The 22,554-nt window shown below is 54.9% G+C and overlaps 1 protein-coding gene across 1 annotated transcript in view; it reads left to right on the top strand.

Annotated features, from left to right (window-relative positions):
* The window catches only part of MAPK4 (mitogen-activated protein kinase 4), a 52,090-nt gene extending 38,810 nt beyond the window's left edge, over window positions 1-13,280 (top strand). The window contains exons 3-6 of the mRNA XM_041474710.1: window positions 1,022-1,166; window positions 6,127-6,288; window positions 8,066-8,267; window positions 10,224-13,280. Of these exons, the coding sequence (XP_041330644.1) occupies window positions 1,022-1,166; window positions 6,127-6,288; window positions 8,066-8,267; window positions 10,224-10,911 (1,197 nt within the window). The 3' untranslated portion in view covers window positions 10,912-13,280. The remainder of the gene's footprint in view (window positions 1-1,021; window positions 1,167-6,126; window positions 6,289-8,065; window positions 8,268-10,223) is intronic.
* The last annotated feature ends 9,274 nt before the right edge of the window (window positions 13,281-22,554 follow it).

The following is a 22,554-nucleotide window of genomic DNA, read 5'->3' as shown; positions in this document are numbered from 1 at the left end:
CCATGCTCAGAGCACAGTGGCACTGGGCTGAGGAGCTGCCCTCGCCATGCTCACAGCACAGTGGCACTGGGGTGTGGAGCTGCCCTCGCCATGCTCACAGCACAGTGGCACTGGGGTGTGGAGCTGCCCTCGCCATGCTCAAAGCACAGTGGCACTGGGGCTGCCCTCACCATGCCAGAGCCGCAGCAGACCGTGACAAGGGAAGGAAGTGATTTTTATCCCATGGGATAATGTTTTGGGAGTCTTGGCTGAGAGCCCTGGAGAATTCTGCTCCCCATAAGACAGCCCCTGGTACAGGAGGCTTTCATTCCATGCTGTGCCAGCAATCCTCCCTGACCCTTTCATTTTCCTGGACAATGTCTCACATGGAGGGGATTGGGATTTGTGGGATGCATCCAAGTCCTCCAGAGGTTACCTGGAATGACTCAGGCAGGTGTGATCCGCAGGTCTGTGCTGCCGAAGCCATCTGTCCTGTGCAGGCGGTGCTGCAATGGTGACATGGTGACAAACAGCGAGTGTCCTGCCTGCTGGAGCCCTGAGGTGCCTCTGTCCCCACTGGTGTGCCCCAGGTCCCTGCTTCCCGCGGGGCAGGCAGCCCCAGCCGGCCACGGCAGCAGCACAGGCACGGGGGGCAGGATTCCCTGCAGTGGGACTGCAGCAGGGAGGGACCAGGGACAGCTGGAGGAGCTCTGCTGCCTGCCCGAGCCCTCTCCCTGCTCGGGATGGAGGAGCTCTGCTGCCTGTTCCTGTGCTGAGCCCTCTCTGCTCAGGGTGGAGGAGCTCTGCTGCCTGTTCCTGTGCTCAGCCCTCCCTGCTCAGGTTGGAGGAGCTCTGCTGCCTGTTCCTGTGCTGAGCCCTCTCTGCTCAGGGTGGAGGAGCTCTGCTGCCTGTTCCTGTGCTCAGCCCTCCCTGCTCAGGTTGGAGGAGCTCTGCTGCCTGTTCCTGTGCTCAGCCCTCCCTGCTCAGGTTGGAGGAGCTCTGCTGCCTGTTCCTGTGCTGATCCCTGTCCCTGCTGTTCCAGGGTTACCTCTCTGAAGGCCTGGTGACGAAGTGGTACCGCTCCCCCCGCCTCCTCCTGTCGCCCAACAACTACACCAAAGCCATCGACATGTGGGCAGCTGGCTGCATCCTGGCCGAGATGCTCACCGGGAGGATGCTCTTCGCTGGTAGGTTTCTGCCTCCTGCTGATTCACTTTTTTCCTCCCTCCTTCCTTGCTGCCCAATTCCGAGGCTTTCTAGCCTGGCAGAGGGAATTCCCCTGGGTGAGGAGAGGAGATACCAGTGCCCTCTTCCAAGAGGTTTGTACTCTGTGCCATGGGTTTGGATCATGATTGGTGTCTCCAAGCTATTTCTTTCCTTTGAGGGAAGACATCTGAATGCCACCACCCATTTTTAGGACTTACCTCTAAGCACAAATTGCAGCTGTAAATGTGAAGTGCAAGAAAAGACAACAAAACCACAGCAAGGAGTTATCAGTGCAGCATTTGAAGCTCAGCTCTGACGTTACTGAGAAGCAAACATGTACTTAATAGAGTCCCAAGAATGCTGTGTCGGGAGCAGAGCTGTGCCTCCCAAGCTGGGACACGGAGCCGTGGGCTGAGGGATGGAGCAGCTGCCCTCTGCCTGCTGCAGGAGCTGCTCCCCTTGCAGCCCAGAGCTCCCCTGGGCTGTCTGTCCGTGCTGGCAGTGCTCTGAATGACCAGGTTTAACGCCTTTGCTGAGCAGCTGTTTGCAGAGCTGTGTAAATAAATAACCAGGCCCGTTAATAATGGAGGAGGATGTTTCCTTCACAGATAGCGCACCGCTGAGCTCCACAGACTTGGTTGTAGCTGCTCTGCTGCTGCCTCCCCACTCCTGCTTGCAGCTTCCATATTTCTTTTGTGAAAGCTTAAAAATAAGCAGTCTTATGAAGAGATCATTAAAACTGCCTCCCTTTCCTTTCTTATCTTCTTCCTCAATTTCACCAAAGCTTTCCAGTCCAGGGGTTTCAGCTTTGAAAACTGTGTGTTTTACCTGTCTGCTCCTGGTGTTTCCTTGGGAAATGCTCTAGGAGCAGGGACATCTGCACGTGCAGGGCATTGTCTGATCTTGCTGGGAGATGCTGCAGTCTCTTATTCCTGACATCAAACAGCAAAACGAGAGCTGCCTGTTGAGCTCCCCTGGCCACCAACACAGCTCCCAAGCATTTCTGGCTTTTCACGCTGTGCTTGACCCCCCTCTCAGCCCCAGCTTGGGGATTTTTTTGCTCTTTGTGGATCCCACGGTATAAGTAATGTTGGCTGATGCCACTGAGGTATCCAAGGTGGTGCTTTAAGCTCATTTTGTGGTGAGGCAGGGGCAGAAGTAGCCCTGGGATGGGATTATCTGTCCTCTGCCTGGGTGAGCTGCCCCAGAGCAGCCACACAGGAACGTCCCCAGGCTGGCTCCTGAGAGCCCTCAGCAGGTGGAGACCAGAGGTGATTTGAGGTGATTTGGTGATCAGAGGTGGGGTTTGGCACACCACAGGCTGGGCTCAGCCAGGCACACGCTGCGAGCATCCCTCGTTCTCTGCCTTCCAGCCCAGTGAAATCACGTAATAATCCCCAGGTGCTGGCAGGATGCTTGGTTCAGGGGTGGGGATCAAAACCAAGCTCAAAATGTCAGCTCCTTTTGGGTGGCTTTGAAAATATGTCATTGTCATGGTAGGTTCTGGCTGCTGCCCCTTTTTCCTGGCCTCCTCCTGTGCCAGCAGGTAAGAGCTGGGCCAGGGCAGGAGCCTGGCAGCAGGCAGGGTGTCTTTTATCTGCTGCTGTCCAGAGAGGATGAGGGTAAATCCCAGCCCCTCAGAGCAGCTAAAACTCACAAACACCTGCACAGCAACATGAATTCACCTTTGCTGCAGCTCTTGTCCTCTTTGCTTGAGAGAAGGAGCTCACCCACAGCCAGCTGCAGCCTGCCTCCCTGCAGGTGACACCTTCCCAGAGCTGCATCTTCCCTGCAGGTGACATCTTCCCAGAGCTGCAGCCTCCCTGCAGGTGACACCTTCACAGAGCTGCATCTTCCCTGCAGTGACACCTTCCCAGAGCTGCATTTTCTCTGCAGGTGACACCTTCCCAGAGCTGCATCTTCTCTGCAGGTGACACCTTCCCAGAGCTGCAGCCTCCCTGCAGGTGACACCTTCCCAGAGCTGCAGCCTGCCTCCCTGCAGGTGACACCTTCCCAGAGCTGCAGCCTGCCTGCAGGTGACACCTTCCCAGAGCCCTGGGTGGCCAGCCAGCACCCCGTGGGAAATGACAGCAGTTCAGAGAAAGCCTCCAGCCTGCAGCAGCGCCTTGCCCTGGGTAAATGGTTTCTTGAGAGTGCATCAGCGGCGCAGTTTAAATTGAGTGCTTAGAATGAATCAATATCATTAACTCAGTAGTCTATCTGGGGTGCTTAAGCAAGGCAGGTAAATGAAGGTGATTGGTTATTTGGAGTAGATGTCACTCACCGCTTCCATTCTCCCACATGGATTATTGGATGTGCAGCAAAAAGGGACCCCAGCCCCTCCCAGGCCCCTTCCCTGGGTGCTTTGGGTTTGGCAGAGCCCTGGGGGGCCACAGCAAACCTGGCTGTCCCACAGCTCACGGGGTGCAGCACATCCTCAGCAGCTGGAACCTGGCTAGCAGGCCTGGGGAGAGCTCCCCAGCAGCAGCAGCAGCACAGAAAACAGGGAAGAGTGTCCATGGCTGAGCAGCTGCAGCTCCCTCCAGTGTCTTTTCCACCAAAAGCAGCAGCAATGGAAGCAGGAGTAAATGGGGAAAAGGAGAAAAGAGGAGAAAAAAGGAAAAGAGATCTGTCCTTGCAGATCTCCATGGGGTTCACAGTGGGGCTGTGCCTGTGACCAAGAGATAGAGATGGCACAGGGGATTTTCCCGTGGGATCAGGGCTTGCTCCCAGGGCTTGGGTGCTTCCCTGGGGCTTGGCTGCAAGCCTGGAGAAGGTTCTCTTTTCCAAGAAGTGCAGAGCTCCTCATTCTCCCCCTGGGTAACAACAGCCTGCTGCTTTATTCTGCCACCAGCTCGTGCTCTCCTTTTCAGGAGTTAACACCTTCAGAAAAAGGTCCCTGGGAATTCCATAAATAGAGGATAATGGAAGAGAATGGGGTTTCTTGAGAGCCATAATTCAAGGCTTCCAGCATTGCATTTTAGCAGCTTCTTTGTGTGACTAAACATGGTGTCTTTTGGCTGCCAGGTATCTTCAGTGAGCAGTGGCTGGGGTGCACTGAGGGAAAAGCCACAAAGGCTTTGTGACTTTTATCACCCTATAATTTTGATCACAGCTGGGCAATTAGCCTGGCTAACAAGGTGCTCATTTCCTGGTAGATATCTTTAGTTTCCCCTGGAGTCACGCTGTGAATCTCTGAGTGGCCTAAAATTAGTTCTTCTGTAGGAAAGGGAATTAATCTGCCCAGGACTGATACGGGAAGGCCGTCTCTCCCTCTGTCTTCTTTGCTTTTCCTGTTGCACTGTCTCGTTGATTGAGAGGCTGTGTGCAGTGCTGGTGACCAGCTGGGCTCTGTCAGCATCGCTTTGGGCTGCCTGAGCTCACTCCATGTCACAGCCCTGCCCTGTGGCCTGAGAGTGGCACCACGCTGTGCTGGAGTGGCCCGGCCAGGAAGGGAGAAGAGAGTTTGCCACCCTTGGCCAGGGGGCTGTGCTGGGGGTCAGCACAGCTCTGTGTGTTGCTCTCATTGGGCCCCTGAGCTCCCCTGATGGGGGGAAACCTCCTTTAACAGTTCTGTGCCAGGACTGAGAGACACACGGGACTTTTTTCAGTCTTCGGGTCTCTTTTTGTTGTCATCTGATCAGAAGTTCGGCACACTGTCTGCACCAGACTTGGCGCGCAAGAAAGTACAGCGAAATGGTCACAAGGTGTATAGTTTTAAGGTCTTTTAAAGCTGTTTTATCCAATTCACTCTTAAATGTACTTTATTTCTACCTTTCTACCAATAACTAATCCTTTGTCTGTCCACGTAACCTCTGCACTGCGGACACAACACACTGCACTTCCCACAGCCAGCCCCCCTGTGCCACCAGCACTGCAGAAATGGAGTAGATGAAGAAGAGGAAGAGGAAGCTCAGACAGTGCCCAGGATCCTCCATCTTGCCTCCTATCTGCCTCTACACTAAAAACCCAAAACTCTAGATTTCTCACCCTGTGACAAGCTACACTATTCTCAGTTGTCTATTTTACACACTTGTGGACTCCAGTCCATCCCAAAGGCTTGGAAGCCTTCTCCATGGGCGAAGGTTAAAGGCAGTGCTTCCCTGGGGGTCAGGACCCCTCAGAGCAGGCAGAGGAACACTCCCTGTGCCCTGGCTTCCAACGAGCTCCAGGGGTGTGAGTCTGGAAAAGTGCTGAGCCACAGGGAGCTCTGGGCTGTGGAGGGGAGCCCCTGCAGACGCCAGGGACCTCAGGGCAAGCAGAGCCCATCTCCTGTGAGGGGGCCTCCCCTCCCTCCCTGCTCAGGAGTGCCTGACTGTCCTTGTCGTGCATCGGACGGGCGCTGCTCGCCATTGGAGCAGCCTGAAATCCACCACTGGACCAGCAGGGCCTTGGTAGCCCAAAAATCCGCTTTGTTTTGGCTGCCCCAGGCTGCTCCGTGCTGGCCCTGCCTCTGAGCACAGAGCGTTTCTGCCCAGCCCTCCTGGCAGGCAGGAATTCCACAGCGCAGCTCCGCGTTCCTGCCAGGCTGCTCTGCCCACGCAGGAGGTTGGAAATCCCCACGGAGCGCTTGGTGGCATCCAGGAGAGTCTGGAGAGTGGGAATAGCACTCACTAATGAGGTGCTGTGCTTGGCTCTGCTGCTGCTCTGCTCTCACTGACGGGCAGCCAGCCCTGAGCGGGGCTCGGGGTTGCTCGGATAAAACATCCTGAAGGAAAAGGATTGAAATGGCACACGGCAGCCTTGGGGATTGTCACCACCAGAGCCCCACTTGGTGCCCAGCAGCTGCTGGGAGCCGGTCAGAAAACACCTTTCCTCTTGGGGTTGGACACCTGCATGCCTTAAAGGTGGAGCCTGGGGACCCCTGGAGCTGACAATACCCCATGCCCGCCCCAGTTTAACCTCTGTGTCTCATCTCACTGCTGTCTGCTTCCCGTTCAGGGGGCCACGAGCTGGAGCAGATGCAGCTGATTCTGGAGACCATCCCCGTTATCCACCAGGAGGACAAGGAGGAGCTGCTGAAGGTGATGCCCATGTTCATCAACAGCACGTGGGAGGTGCGGAAGCCACTGCGCAAGCTGCTGCCCGAGGTGGACAGTGAAGGTACCGTGGTGGCCACCGGCCCGGCAGGGCTTCTCTCGGAGCTCTTTCCTTGGAGTGCCACAGGAGCTGAGGCTGGACAAGGGGATGCACATCCCTGGCGGTCCCGGCTGTAGCTCAGATGTCCCCACTGCTGTCCCCTCACTCACAGGCGGCCTGTCCCCGAGCCCTGCTGCAGGACAGCACTCACGATGCTGCACCTTGCCCACAGGTGGCTCCCAAGGGTGAAACACACTTCCAAGGCCCCTTGGAGGAACATCCCTGGCTGCCCATGTGTCTCCCCGAGCTGTGAGCGAGGGCTCAGCCCAGAGGTTCTTTCCAAGCCCCGTCTGCTGCCTCGCTGTGCTCCTGGCCTGAGCACAGCCGTGCAGCACAGCGAGGGACAGGCTTTTCCTCCACTGACACCCAGCTCCTGAGGCGTTCCATACGGCAACACCGACCAGGGCTCTGCTGAGCTCCTTCTGAGGGTTAAACCAGGCCTGGCCACCTGCTTTTGGGAGGAGGTCAGGAGCAGGCTCAGCTCACGTTCTGGAGTGACTTTTCCTTGTGAGACGCTCCGTGCCTGGCCCTGGTGACACGCTGTCCGTGGGCCGGGGGCACCCGGGGCCGTGCCAGCCCCCAGCCAGCAGCAGCAGCAGATTTATTCCCTGCAGCAGGAAAGGTCACCCATGCCCTGTACGTAATTCATTGTCATTTTCCTGCCTCGCTGGCCCGTGTGCATCACAATATATAACCCATAATGTGTTGTTGTGACCTTACGGAGCAGTTGATTCCTTCCTGATTAATTAGTGCGAGCCATGAGGGAATCTCATGGGAGACAGTCAGAAATTGGTTAGTGTTTAAGCTCTGGGGCAGCACATGTGGCTGTCCTTCCTGCTGAGGGGTTCTGCCCCTACAGAAACTGTCCCATCCACACAATTACACCTCTAGGGATGTTCCTGAAGGTTTCAGTACAAAGCTGTATCTGAATAAAGGCATTTTTCCTGTTTTTATTGCCTAAACTCAAGGGGACTTTCCCATGAAAGGATCAACTAGATAAGCAACAACTTCAGTGACAGGATTTTACCTTTTCACATAACCTCAGTAAACAGACTCATCAAAGCAATCACAGCAAGCCCTCTACATTGAGGTTTAATTCCAGTTAAATTCCCTGTCATCACAGAAAGAGTTCACGCACCAGTATTTCTAAAATTATTTTAGCCACTGAGAATTATTCAAACATTAATGGGTAAAATACTTTCACAGCATCAGTCACACCAAAGGCTTTTAAAAGTTGCAGTAAATCTAACCCACTTCAGTGGGGCCTAAGAGGTGAAATCAGCTGTCTGAAACGCAGTGTGCTTGTCGAATGGATCTGAGGGCGTGGAGTCAGATCCCAGTGCCTTCCAGAGGCCTTTTTGGGGTGAGCTGCCAGCTGTGTGCTGGGGTGAGACGCCAGCTGTGTGCTGGGGTGAGCTGCCAGCTGTGTGCTGGGGCTGTAGCCCTGGGTGTGTGTCACCCTGTGCTGTCCTGGCAGGTGTGAGGGTGCTCTGGCAGCCGTTCCCCCGGCTGTGCTGCAGGAGGTGACACTGGGGGCTGCAGGCTGCTCCCCTGCAGGCTCACAGCTCCCCTGAGGGGCAGGGCAGCGCAGCAAGGACAGAAGTGCCTGGTTTGGGTGCCCCTGGGGGTGGCCTTTAACTCATCCCTCCCTGCAGGGGGATTTGCTGGAGGGGCTCGCCGTGGCAAGGAAGCTGTTCCTGCTTTTGAGGAGGCAGTGAGCTTGTCTGTCTGTGCCTCACAGCTATTGATTTTCTGGAGAAAATCCTGACGTTCAACCCGATGGATCGGCTGACGGCCGAGATGGGGCTGCAGCACCCCTACATGAGCCCCTACTCCTGCCCCGAGGACGAGCCGGTGTCCCAGCACCCGTTCCGCATCGAGGACGAGATCGACGACATCCTGCTGATGGAAGCCAACCAGAGCCAGATGTCCAACTGGGACAGGTACCGCGCCAGGGCTGGCTGAGGGCGGGTCCTGCTGCTGGGCTTCAGGCAGAGCTGGGCTGGTGAGTCTCTGACGGGCTGGGCTCCACCACGCCTGCTCCACACCCAGGAGAGATGCCCGCTTTTCCTTCCTCATGCCATGTTGTAATTCCAGCCCAAGCTGGCGCCTTGCTGAAGCCGCCCAGAGGCTCATCCTGGATTCCACAGGGACCAGAAGCTGAGCCTGCACGCCCTGGTCACTGAGTACCTTTCTGCTCTTGGTTTTACTCACAGCCTAGCTTGCCTTCATGTGGGTTTAAGTGGCCCTGCAGCCCTTCCCTCTGCCCTCTGTGCCTGTAGTACAGGTACAAAATAATGTAATTCTTGTACCTTTTGGGGACAGGGACTGATTTGGAGTGTTACATTCACCATTTTTCGAGGTGGATAACCCCAGAAGCCACAGATCTGGCGGCCTTGTAAAAAAATCCTGAATTGTGTTGACGTTTAAATGGTTTGCTGGAAGCCCTGCTGGCAGTTTGGCACAGCTCAAAGCCTTGAGCTGAGTTTCTCACATTCTAGGTGATTACCCCATCACTGGGCCAGTCCCAGCACTGGAGCAGGCAGAACAAAAAAAGCAGCTAAGAATTAACAAGGTTCAGTTTTCTGTAGAGCTCCTTGTGGCTGTGGGGGATGAACTGGCTGAGGATGTCTGCAGCATTGTTCCTCTCTGCAGAGCAGTTGAATCCTCTCACCTTCCCGACCCACTGGGTCTAACCAGCACTGGAAAAACTACCTAAAGGAACCCCTCCCCTGCCTCACTGTCTCTTTGCCTGAGTCAGCAAGTGTCAGGATGGGGCTGGGGGCTCAGTCAGGCAGGGAGGAGGGCTGGAAGCAGAATCTCTACCTTCAGGGTGTCCCCACAGCCCCCGGAGCAGCAGCTCAGCTGCTGGAGGCCACCGTGTCACCTTCCCCTCGGCGGGCTTCCTTGGTGTGACACAAGGGGCTGAGTGAGGCTGTCCTGCCCCCAGCTGGGGACGTCCCATACCAGGCTGTGGGTTCTGCAGCACGAGCCAGCTGTTTTGGGGACAGCAGATGACTTTGGCCGTGTGCTGTGGGACACCTGAGGAGCAGTTGGTTGCTGTGACAGGGCCCCAGTAGCTGGGATAACCTGTTCTACAGGCAGCTCAGTTAGGTGAACCAGGTGTCACTGCCAGAGCCCTGGGTGCTGTCAGGGACTTCAGCTGGCTGGAGAAGCTGTCACTGAGCAAGGTGACCCTCCAGGAATGCTCTGGGTCCTTGACATCAGAACAAACTGATGATGCCCAGCCTCAGTGGGGCTGTTCACAGAATCACCATGTTGGAAGAGACCTTCAAGATTACCAAATCCAGCCCAGCTCCAACGCCTCAACTAAACCCTGGCACCCAGTCCCGCATCCAGGCTTTGTTTAAACACATCCAGGGATGGTGACTCCACCACCTCCCTGGGCAGAACATTCCAGAACTTTATCACTCTCCCTGTGAAAAACTTTTTCCTAATATTCAACCTGAATTTCCCTTGACACAGCTTGAGGCTGTGTCCTCTGGTTCTGCCAGTTTTAAGTTCATGTCTTTTACTGTTCTGTCACCAAACAGGAAGGTCTCAGCCGAGGTACCTGTCTGTTGGCGAGGGCAGATTGGGTATTAATGGTGTTAATCGTGTTTTAGTCCCGAGTGGAGGGGAGGTGGTCGACATCGAAAGGAAGGGGCCACTTGGTTTGGTTGCTGAGCTTTCATTCCTGCCTCTCAGGCTCTTGATAAATGAAAATTATTGGCCCCCCGACATTTTGGCAGAGAAGCAGGCTATCTGTGCTGTCAGTAAGAGGTGAAATCCGCGGGCAGAGGGCCGAGCGAGCGGCAGCAGTGCTGGGGCTGGCCTGGGCGCTGCTGCTGCCAGCGAGGCCGTGCTGCCCGTGTCTCACAGCAGCGTGTCCTTGGCAGGTACCACATCAGCCTCTCCTCCGACCTGGACTGGAGGCACGACAAGCACCACGACATGGACGAGGTGCAGCGGGACCCGCGCGCGGGCTCCGAGGGCGCGGCGGAGGAGGCGCAGGTTGACCCGCGGAAATACTCACAGAGCAGCTCGGAGAGGTTCCTGGAGCTGTCCCACTCCTCCATGGACCGAGTGTTTGATGCCGACTGTGGGAAGTCGTGCGACTACAAAGTGGGGTCGCCCTCCTACTTGGACAAACTGCTGTGGAGGGACAGCAAGCCCCACCACTACTCAGAGCCCAAGCTGATCCTGGATTTATCCCACTGGAAAAGGGCGACCATAGCGCCCGCAGCTGAGCTGTCGCTGGAAGAGGAGCCATCCAACCTGTTCCTGGAGATTGCCCAGTGGGTGAAGAGCACGCAGGTGGGGCTGGAGTGCCCCAGCTCTCTGCCGGAGGTGCAGGAGCGGAGCCTGCCCTCGTCTCCTCACCGCCTCCGCAAGGAACCCGCCACCGTGAGCAGCGAGACCGACCCCGAGTTCGACCTGGACGTCTTCATCTCCAGGGCGCTGAAACTTTGCACAAAGCCCGAGGACCTCCCGGACAACAAGCTCAACGAGATCAACGGGGCCTGCATCTCGGAGCACGCCGGGGACATGGTGCAGGCAGAGGTGTACCAGAAGGAGCGGTGGTGAGGGCCCCGCGCCTCCCTCTCCTCTGGGGCAGTGCGGCCCTGAGCATCCCCTTTCACACTGTACCAAACGCCTTTTTGGGAAAGGCAAGCACAAACCACACGCCCCCCCTTGATGCCTTAGAAGCGCTTCTAAGGGGATCGAGAGGTGCGAATGAAATACTGAGTTTCTTACACTGCCTTAACAATCTTGCCTTGCAATCTCTGGGACCTGTTTGAAACTTAAATGTACGAGGGGAAAAACGACAGTACATGGTAGGTTTGCAAACAGTAGTCAAATAGACTTCTTTTCCTTTCTTTTTCTATAGCAACTTGAAATGACAAAGACAAAATTAACATTTTCAGTATGGTCAGATGCCCTCCTGGTTGGACAGGTTCCCAAAACACCGAACTTTGAGCCCCTCTGAGGCACCTGTTGGACTACAGGTATGGAATAAAGTGATGCCAGCCATTGGTCAGCAGAGAATGGAACTAGAGGTAGAGTTTGGCCATCAGACAAAAAAATAACCCTCTGAGAATGTTAATGGGGAAGAAATTTGACCTACAAAGTATGGGCCGTTGGGGATTTGTTTTATTTTTTTCTGAGGAGAAGACAAAAATTTTGCTAAGTGCATTTTGCTGGTTTGTGGTTTCTCACACCAAAATCTCCCCTCGGCTGCACGGGGTGCAGCAGGGGATGCACGGGGATCTGAGCTTTCCGAGCACTCGGGAGGGCCCATGGATGCACTTCAGTGCAACAACCTGGTGCTGCTGCGAGTCCTGCCTCGGACAGCTGCCATGAGACCAGCAGAATTCCAGCAGGGAGAGCTGGGAATGGGGTGTCCCACGGAGTGACGCTGCCCGGCACCACCACCACGGACCCAGCAAGGGCTCCCACCCACCTCTGCTGCTGGAACAGGAATCAAAGCACTACTGGCTTTCCTCCTGACAAGGACCTCGTGAAGAAGACAACAGTTCCTGTGGCATGAGGTTCAAAACTGGCATCTTTGCTCCCAGCTTCTGTGGAGGATGCTGGTGTCAGCAGGCAACTGTGTGTAAATAGATGAAGGCACAACTGATCTACTGAACCTTCTGTTTTCATCCACACTTCTGAGCACCTTAATAATTAATCAGCTAACAAGAGTTTGTATATGGGAGAAATGTTCTATACTTATATTTAACCCAACTCGGCAGCTTTTTAAATGGAGATCTGTACATAGTGCCGTACAGGACAGCCTCTGCTTTCCTCACCTTCTGCTGCTGTGCTGCCCAGCACAGCGGCGCTGCTCACATTTGTAATAGAGAAACTGCTGTATTTAGTATTGCAAGGCACATATTTAACTACTCCTATATCAATTATTTCTACCCTTTTAACAAGCAATCCACTAAATGCTCTGAGATGTGAAGAAACTCGTGTGAGGCTCAGATAACTAACAGCAGTGTTTACTGTACTAGCCCTGGTTTCTGCTCTTGCTGGGACCAGGTGCAGGTTTAGCTGTAGCAGGCCTTGACCAGCCCAAAAATGTGTTCCTACTGTGAAGATCTCACATCGGGGTGATGGACATGCCACTGCTCCAGCCGGCCAGCAGCACTGCTGTGAAGGCAGCCAGGATGGGATGGGCTGCGGGCCCAGGGGTGGGGAAGGCATTTGGAAGGCAAAGCTGATGGAGAAGGGCTCAGAAAGGCAAAGCCATTCATCTCTGGCCTTTGCTTTGAGCGTTTGGATGTCCCTGGAGTGGTTTAGAAAGGGGAAACAGGACAGAGACAGAGGTTTGGTTTCTGGTGTGGTGCAGGTGATTGATATACCTCAACTGAAGCTCAGCACTTTCACTGCTGCTGGGGGACATTCCAATGCCAGGAGCAGCAACCCCTGTGCTGGAGCAGATCCAACCAGCCTGGCAGCCCACGGCTGGCTGCCCACAGTCCCACTGCCCATGTCCCACTGCCCATGGCTGGCTGCCAGTCCCACTGCCCATGTCCCACTGCCCATGGCTGGCTGTCACAGTCTCACTGCCCACAGTCCCACTGCCCACAGTCCCACTGCCCACATCCTGCTGCCCACAGTCCCACTGCCCATGGCTGGCTGCCACAGTCCCCCTGCCCACGGTCCTGCCCAGCGCTGTGGGCACCCCACAGCAGCCAGCAGAGGCTGGAGCTGGGCCTGCTGGGCTTGGGCGGTGTGCCAGGGGAGGAGCAGGCGGCGAGGCCCGGCTGTGTGCCAGCTGTGTCCTGGCTGTGTCCCAGCTGTGTCCCGGCTGTGTCCTGGCTGTGTCCCGGCTGTGTCCCGCCTGTGTCCCGCCTGTGTCCCAGCTGTGTTCTAGGTGTGTCCCAGCTGTGTCTGAGCTGTGTCCTGGCTGCGTCCCGGCTATGTCCCGGCTGTGTCTGGGCTGTGTCCTGGCTGTGTCCCGCCTGTGTCCCATCTGTGTCCTGGCTGTGTCCCGCCTGTGTCCCAGCTGTGTTCTGGCTGTGTCCCGGCTGTGTCCCAGCTGTGTCCCATCTGTGTCCCGGTTGTGTCCCGCCTGTGTCCCAGCTGTGTCCCAGCTGTGTTCTGGCTGTGTCCTGGCTGTGTCCCGCCTGTGTCCTGGCTGTGTCCCATCTGTGTCCCGGCTGTGTCTGAGCTGTGTCCCGCCTGTGTCCCAGCTGTGTCCTGGCTGTGTCTGGGCTGTGTCCTGGCTGTGTCCCAGGTGTGTCCCAGCTGTGTCCTGGCTGTGTCCCGGCTGTGTCCCGGCTGTGTCCCATCTGTGTCCCGGCTGTGTCCCGCCTGTGCCCCTCGGGCTCTGAAGGAGCCCATCCCGCTGGGAGAGGCCAGCCGGCGGTCAGCACCCGGAGCCAGCAGAGCCTGGACCGCAGGAGGAGAGCAGCTCGGTGACCCTGGAACCTCTCCTGGAGATGAGCAGCCCGTGCTGCCGCGGGTGGAGCACGAGAACTCGCCTGTGCAAACCGCGCTCTCCTGGCCGGGCAGCGGTGGCCACGTCCCCTGAAACCAGAAGCCATTTCCCATGGGCTGTCTCTTCTTCTCCAGAGGCCTGCAGGACTGTTTATTATGGCCATGAAAGAAACAGTTTTGCTTTTGAGTGTTGTTTTGTGGGCCCACAACTAAAGTGTGCAACGGACACGGTAACAAGCAGACGGAGCGTGTTGCCGCCACTCCGGATTTTCCATCTCGCTTTGTGAGCTCTTATTTAATGTTGCTCTAAAACCTCAGCATCACATGCTGGGAAAAGGGGATAAGAGGGATGGCTTTAATTTGTTACCTGAGTGTGCTTAGCTGATCACAAGCCAGATCTGTCTCTCATTTGCAGAAATAAAATGTAAGGCCTGAACCTTCCTTGCGTGGCAGTGTGTAATTATTTTATAAATTATTATTATTTTTATTGTGAAGTGTTTACTGTAGTACTGGAGTAAAAATCCACAGAATTCCACAAATCGTAGGATTCACTCAGGCTGGAAAAGTGAGTGACCACGCTTAAGAGTGACCATGAAGACCTGCATCACACGAATGTTTGCATTCTTGGTGTTGGGCTTTGTTTTGGCAGGTTCAGGCTGTCTGAGCACTCAGGGTCACAGGGAGGGAATTTAGGCTTGGTCATCACCTGTGTCTCATGCACTCTGAAGAATGGTTTCAGTGCAAGATCACCCGCCAGGTATTTCAGTAAATTTGCAGAGGGCCTTCACTGAAGGAGAGGCAGGGCACTGCTGTTGCTGATGACGCTGTGGTGGCCCCCGAGCCCCCGTGGCCCTGGGATGGGTGCACACCCTGGGCTCAGAGATGTGGGCCCCAGCTGGTCTGGGTTTTATTTAAAGAGCAACAGGGAGAGCAGAAAAATCCCTCCCTGAAACTGCAGGAGCTGCTCCTCACTGGGATCTGCCCTTCCACTGCAGCCACCCACCCACGGCTGGAGCCTGGGCACCCATCAGGAAGGTGATTTAAAACTCCCTTAAATGTCAGAAAGATGCCTCCAACGGTTCTGTTGCTGCCCCAGCGATTGTTCTTCCTCAGTCTGTTCCTCTGACTATTTTTGCTGCAGTTTATTTTTAATTGTGCTGGGACTCAGCAGCTGTTACACCACCGCAGAGCTGCACTAACCAGGCCTTCAGAGCTCCACCATGGCAGTAACAAAAATACCCACCCCAGCTGCCTTTTAAAAGGGGCTTTGGGGACACCCTGGGAGCTTTTTCCTGTGCTAATCCCTCCCAGACCCCAGAGAAAAACCACACCATAGTGTCAGTGCATTTTACAAGTGGGCTTTTTGGAGACTGGACTGCAAATGATCAGTTCTGTCCCTTGGAGCAATTTCATGCCACCATCTACAGTTTTTGTGAGCTTGCAGTGAGAGCACTGTATGGTGTGGCATGCAGACATTTCAGCTCTGAAATGTTCTTTCTTTTTCATCTGGTTCTGAGAGGAATTGAAGAGAAATGCACCATATGGTGTTTGCTTGTGAATTGTTGCCTTTGACATTTTGAAAGGCAGAGTTTGATTCTGAAGCAGTACAATATTCGGGTGAATGGAGTCCTCTCAAAGTGCATCTTCACTTTCTGAAGCTGTGCTCACCCCGCTATTTTAAACTGCCATCTGGGCACTGGGGGGGCTGGTTTATAACAATCATACTGCTAAATCCAGAGTAGGTTTTTATTTATTAAAATAACAAAGATTCTGTCTTAAAAACCACAACCTTTTCACACAGGGTCTTATCCTGCCTGGTCTTGGGTTGTGGTGGAATAAAGTGCAACAAAAGGATCTCTGAATGGTTGTTTTCATTGATATTGCAGTGAAAATTAGGTGTTTCAGGACGTTTATATGAAATTTTATGAACCTTTGGAGAGAATATACCCAAGAACATCTTTGATAGGATAGCACAAGCTGTTCTGAAAAATAGAGTTAATTCCCGTGTATGTCAACACTGCATGAAGCATTTGTGTCTGCCAGAGATTTCAAACTCCCGGGACATTCTGCTGGTCCATCAGGCGTGTCAGGAGGGAAGAGGGGGTGAGTGGAGCAGGCTGGCCCCGGCCAGGTCCTGTGGCAGCGAGGGAGCTCCAGCGGCGGCCCGGCAGGGCTGGATGGAGCCTCGCCTTTCCGCGGGCTCACCCGCTGCTCCCGAGGTCAGTGCCGTGGGCATGGGGACAGGACGGCAATTCAGCGCTCAGATGCTCCTTTAAAATGTGTCTGCTGCCTGTCCCTAAGCCCTGCCGGCAGCTGCGTTCAGTGAGGAGGGTCCCGGCACAGCAGCTCAGCCCGCCGCTCCCGGTGGCTCCCGCGGGAGGATCCAGAGGCAGCCCCATTCCCCCAGGGAGCAGCGACATGCAGGGAGGGAACAAAACGCTTTCAGCCCGAAGTGTCCTTGCTGTGCCTGCAAATCCGTGCCCAGGAGCCGCTGGATGCTGGGAAGCCATCGGCCATCCAGGTGAGTCCTTCCCTGAAGCGCTGGGCGGTTTAGGAGGGGAAAGGGGAGAGCCGGGCACAGCAGGACTTTCCTCTGTGTGTGTGCACAAACACTCGTGTCTCGTGTGCTGAGCGCCTGGCCAGCCCTGCAGCAGCCCTCCACAGCAGGAAGGCTTGTTTCCAACCCCACAGCTCCATCGTGCCTTCTCACGACAAAGGAGCCACACCTTCTCACCGTCCTTCCCCTGAGGAAAAGGGAATTCCTCCCTTGGGAGAACTTCTCTGTGCTGTTGTAGGGGTAACGCTGACAAGAGGTCAGCAGACCACGAGTGAAATGCACAGAGGATCTCAGCTGTCCTCATACCTGTCTTCTTTTCCAGCTGGAGGTGGTTGATAGCGGAGTTATTCCATCCCTGAGCAAGTAGCCCGCGTTTTTAGAGGAGCTGGATGTGCGGGATGTGTGTGGATGTGCAGCACAAGGAGCACTCCTCAGTCCCCAGAGCAGTCCCTGCCGGGGCACAGCACAGCCTCACCTGAGAGCATCCCCAGGCTCCAGAGTCAATCCTTGGGCACAGCTGGGAGCGAGGAAGGCTGGGCAAGGCGGGAGGGACACTTGTACTGCTGCTGTCTGTGCACTGTAGCACACAGTCCTCAGGGAGGTCATAAACCAGAGAGAACCCTCCTGGGAACAGTTAAATATGAACTGGAGGGGCCTCCAGATTTTCCATGTGTAATCCCATGGAAGTGTCCTCTGTGAAAGGAAGGAAGAAGAAAATCCTCTCTCTCCAGAGAAGATGGTGTATGATATTTATTCACTAGAAGGCTCAAAAGTTTGTCACTGCAGCAAAACAAGGCCACACACTGGGGTGCTCCTGCCACTAACTCAGCCTGCTCTGTGTCCCACAGCCCAGACAGCTCATTGCCTTCCTACAAAAAGATGCAGAGAAATCAGGTTTTCTGCCCAAAATTAGCAGCAGATCAGGGGCTCACGTTGCCTGTGCATGGCCGTTTCTGAGCCATGTCCATCTCGTTCTTCTGTGTGCTTCCAGAGCTGTGCCCCAGCACCCTCTGAGTGCCACCAGAGCCTGGGGAGCTGCCCCACGGCCCTGGCAGCGGGAGAGGCCTGCTGGGGACAGGGATGTGGCAGTGGTGTCTGCAGAGGGCTGGGTGGCAGTCGCTGTGTCACCCCTTCATCCTCAGGCTGTGCCGTCCTCAGCCTCTGGTGGATAAACAAACGGGGAACCAAAGGCCACGGTGGCAGAAATGTCAGCCTGTGAGCTGCAGAGCAACACACTGAAATATTTAATCAGGGAGGCACTGGCAGAGGAGCTGAACAGCAGGAGCCCTGGTGTCTTCCTTTGGCTGTGACTCCTTGTCTCCAGAGGCACCGAGTGACATTTCACACCGACTGAGCCAGACCTGGGCAGACCTGTTTGTCACCTCTGCACCGAGCAAGGGGCTGTTCCCACGGCAGGTCCTGTGTCACTCCAAATTACATCCCTGGAACACGGGAGCTGTCAGTAAAGGCTAAGCTGCTCCCTCCTCTCGTCTGCCACTTTGAGCCTCTCCCCCAGGAGTGACACGGTCTCTCTGTGCTGCTGGATTGTCACAGGAGCATCACTGTGCTCACACTCGGCCTCTGCCAGCCAGCCCTGGTGCTCCAAAACGGTGATTTGGAGCCAGGAAGAGCTGCTCTGGGACCTGCTCTGCAGCCTGCCCCTCCCTGAGCTCTGCTGAGCTCTGTGTGCGTGTCCTCCATCTCACTTGCAAAATAGGAGGAAGGGGTGAGGGAAAAAGCTTTGAGGCTGACTGATGAAAAGAGTGAGGTGTGATCTGGTTTTCTTTTCCAACAGTTAAACTTGTATAGAATCATGGAAAGGTTTGGGTGGGAAGGTACCTTTAAAGGCCACCTGGCTCAGGGCACTGAAGCTCAAAGGAGAGGCAGCCTGCAGGGAAGCCCCTTCCTGCAGCAGCTGGTCCAGGGAAGGGCAGGCACTGAGCTCACTGGCTGCTCCAGCTGGCTGCTGGCTGAGGTTCCTCTGGACCCACCGAGCTCCCTGCTCAGTGACCACCATAGATATGCCAGGATCTGCTCTCTGAGGACAGAGGAAAGAGGGTGTGAAGGGAGAAATCCTGAGAGGGGAAGCCATGGCGGAGCAGAGTGGTGGGCTCAGGGAGCGCCAGCAGGAGCCCATCTCCAGCTGAGGTGTTGGGGTGCAGAACTGCAGCCAAAGATCTCCTTTGGGACATTGCCCCGGAGCCAGGGCTGGCACTTGGGGTGCAGAACTGCAGACAGACAAAGGTCTCCTTTGGGACACTGCCCCGGAGCCCGGGCTGGCACTTGGGGTGCAGAACTGCAGACAGACAAAGGTCTCCTTTGGGACACTGCCCCGGAGCCAGGGCTGGCACTCTGCACGGCAGCTCTTCCCCGGCCGCTGGCAGGTGGGAATAGCTGCGTTTCCTGCCTAAAACTGTTTGATTTTTGTTTGATCTTGTTTGATTTTTGTTTGATGTTCATTTTAAAGCCGTGTAGCTCTTGGGGCTGCAAACTGTCTTAGGCAAGGACAGGCCGCCCTCTGCAGGGAAATTCATCAAATTTGGATTCCGGCTCTCCCCATCCACTGCCTGGGTTAGCCCCCACAGATCGACCCCAAACTGGTGCCACCCCAGGGCCAGAGCCCTGCTCTCACCTTACATCCTCCAGCAAGCTTCCATTTCCAGTGCCTGTGACGCACAGATTTGCAGGGAGGCGCACCAGCAGTCCGGGATTTGACACCAAGCTTTTCCCCCTGCTGGGAAAAATAATGGGATCACAGCTGCTGGGACACGTGTAAGCTGCGAGGAGCAGGTGTAGGTCTGGGTTTGCAGGGAGGTGAGTGCTCCCTGCTCCTGTGAAGAAAGCCAGGAGGTGTTTAGTCCTGCTGAATTGCGTCTGGCAGGTTTTCTCCAGCGAAGCATTTCAGCACATCGTCCCCAGGAAGGTCGGCAAAGTCATTTAAGCCAAAGTCATTTAAGTCATTTAAGCTGGCAACACCAGCTTTGTTGCCTGCATGTGAGTGGCTGTGCACTGCGCTTGCTTGGCATTTTGGCAGCAGACGTTAGAACAGAAAAGGAAATTTTTGCTGTTTCTGGAGACCTGAGCCCACACTGGCCAGGCCTCCTGGGTTGTATCAGGTTGTATACCTGTGGTGTGTTATGAAACACATAAATGCCTATCCTCAGCTTAGAGAGCATTTCAGTGTCCCCTCTGGCAAGGGTGGCAGAAGGGATGAACCACCTTCCTGTCCCCAGGTAGCACTGCGCTGGTAGGTGTGCCGGCCAAACCAGGTGGCTTTTAAACCACTCATCACTTGTAACAATATTCAAAAATTTATGTTGCAAGCTGCTTTTGGTCCTACAGAGAGCAACACATGGTCTCTTGGAGGAGCTCAAAAGGAGAAGTCAGAGTCTTTCTGAGCAGCAACCTGGTGCTGTGGCTCTCGGAGCTCTGCATCTCCCCGGATACCTGGGGCAGGGATGGCAGACAGGTCTCATTCACACGAGTTTGTCAGAAGCTGAAAAAGCACAGTGCCTGGTTGTTTGGCCTCTGCAAGCACGGTGTGAAGGGAGTATCCCAAAAGCAGCAGGTGCAGCTGCTGTTCCCCTGAGCACTGGGCAGGAGTGGGGCAGCTCTGGGGTGAGGAACAGCAGCGCACTGCCCCTGCTGAGCTCAGTCACGCTGAAAACACACCCTGACTGCACTCCTGCCCGGGCCTGGGAGAATTCACTCCTGGGGAATTTTGGGAGGAATTCGAGATGGGACCTCTGAGTTGGTTTTGATGATGCAGTTTATTTTTCTTGTTTTCTATGCAGGCAGGAAGGGTGGGTTCAGCTCACATCTTCACTGGATGGTTCAGAAGGCCACAAGACCTCAGTTACAAGACTTCTAAGGATTTACTGACCAATAAAACACTGCCAACAAGGACATTTATGTTTTTGACCTAATCCTTAGACATTTCATCTTATGGACCCATGCTACAGTGTGAGCTTTCTTAGCCAATCGTGTTATGACACACAAACCTACAGCACTGCATTCTAAACTCCTTGTTCTTCTCTGTAATTACTTTTATTTTTTTTATATCTCAAGCTCTAAAACTCTAAACTTTCCTTCACTTAGCTCAATGTGTCTCTGCTTTAAACTATAAATCCACATTCTTGCTTCTAGCACTAAGTTTGGGAGCCTTTTCCGAGGTCTCAGATCAAATCCTGTGTTTAATTCTAGGCTTCTGAGAGTTCCCGCATTTTGGATTCCAGCAGGGCCTGGCCACACGGGGGCTCAGGGGTGGCCGTGGTGGGGCTGGGGGTTGTGACAGCCTCCAACAGGCCCTGCTGGCAGTGTCCCCGAGGGAGCCCAGCCCCATCAAATCACAGCAGAGACGTCCCCAGAACCCGCGTGGGGCAGAAGGGGTGACCGACCCTGCAGGGCACACAGCCTCAGCCGAGGGGCTGCAAAGGAAAGGGAGCAGCAAATCCTCCTGGGAGACACTTTGGGGAGCCTCAGGTGGGTACTGTTGGTCAGGAGCAGGCACGGCAGGGTAAGTGGTTCCCAATATTCACTGCCTGGTGCCTTGCTTCCTGCCTTAGAGCTCAGAGCAGAGCGGGGCCGTGGCTCCGGCAGCTCTGTCCTGCCCCTTCAACCCCCACGTACCTTTGGGTGTTGATTCCACTCAGCCTCAGCCCAAGGATCACCTCACTGATCCTTGCAGCGAGGAAAATAAGCTTCCGCCAGGAGGGGGAAAAGAAACAAAACATGTTAGCTAAGTAGGGCTGGATTTTTAAGAAGCTCAAGTTCCCTTGCACGCAGAAAAGAGAAAAATCCTGTTTGTGGAGCTGTGGAGAATTGGAGACTTCCTTTCACAACATGGTTGATGAAATCTTGATTGAGTTAGGTTCTCTGTAATTTAAACTACAGAAGGGCTTCTGAACAAGTGCCAAAGCTTGCCTTATATCAGAGGTTTTGTAACCGTCTCATATCTGCCTACACAGACGCCTCATAACTGAGACATCTGACACTGTCCCAAACCCAGATATCTGTGCTTTCTGTGAAGTGACAAAATGCACAATTGCTGTAGGGGATTTCTGTCCTTTGCTCTTTGTGTGAGATGTAAGAACTCACCATAATATACCCTCGGTCAGGTATTTTCCAGCCCAAACGTTTCAGTGTTTTAATGTCAGCCCTCTCCCACAGCAGAAGCTGGATTTCAAGGCTCAGCTAGCAGCAGGTGTGCAGTGAGAGCACGCGCAGGATGAAATGCAGAGGAGTTCAAGCAGGACACAGAGGGAACACTGTGGGGCAGCTGCTGTAACACTGCTTCAGCAGAGTCCCATGGACGGCCAGCAGCCCTGCAGGGGGATGGTGACACAGCAAAAGCCATTTCTCCTCACTGCCACGATGGCACTCTGCTTATCCGCTCTCTCCTCACTTTGTAGAGTTAAAATTAAGTCGTTTTGCAGTGGTTAGGATGTCATCCTTCGCTAGACACAGAAAAGTCAGGGCTGACTCTACGACGCTGCGCTAACAAGTACAGAAAATGTAATTTATGGTGTCTCGAGTCAGTGCAATTTGAGACCTGTGAAGGTTAATGGATCTTTTCTGGCAGGTTTCTCTGTTATTTTTGTCAGTTGCTGCCGCATGGAGACAAAAGCAGAGTGTTCTCAGCAGAGTCTGAGTGCTGGGAGCCCAGGCTGAGGGTGAGGTGTCCGTCAGATAAGGGCAGAAACAACTCCTCGAATTTCCTTAGGCTGACGGGACCGATTCTTTCACTTCCAAGGCTCCTTCTGGCTCTGACCAGTCTCTGCTAGTCCATCCTCATCCTGCAGCAAGACCCACGGCCTGTGAGGTGAGAGAGACCAAAAATCACTGCTTTCAAGGTCTGCAACCCGAGCGCAGCGCCGCCAGACCCTGCCGTGGGGCTGGGCTCTCCCGGGGCGTCTGCGGGACGCCTCTTTCCAGATTTTCTGCGGTCAGCGAGGCTCGGCGACTCGCAAACCCGCGGTGCAATGCGCGGTTTCGGCGCTTTTAAGGCCGCTGTGGGCAGACGAAGCCGTCGGTCCGCGGAGCGATGGGGAGAGGGCAGTCCCGGCCCTCCGCTCGCCCGGCTCGCTCCGCGGAGCTGCGCACGGGAGGGACGGGCGTGGGGAACACCGAGCCGTGTTCCGTGCCAGGCACACACAGGCAACGTGCGTACCTGTGACTGTGTATGCGTGGGAACCGAACACGGGACAGCTATAAAGACAATTCTA

This window comes from Pyrgilauda ruficollis, unplaced genomic scaffold, assembly GCF_017590135.1.
Source record: "Pyrgilauda ruficollis isolate IOZ18807 unplaced genomic scaffold, ASM1759013v1 scaffold332, whole genome shotgun sequence".
Lineage (NCBI taxonomy): Eukaryota > Metazoa > Chordata > Aves > Passeriformes > Passeridae > Pyrgilauda > Pyrgilauda ruficollis.
The sequence above is the reverse complement of the archived record's forward strand: the minus strand, read 5'-3'. Positions and strand labels throughout refer to the sequence as shown.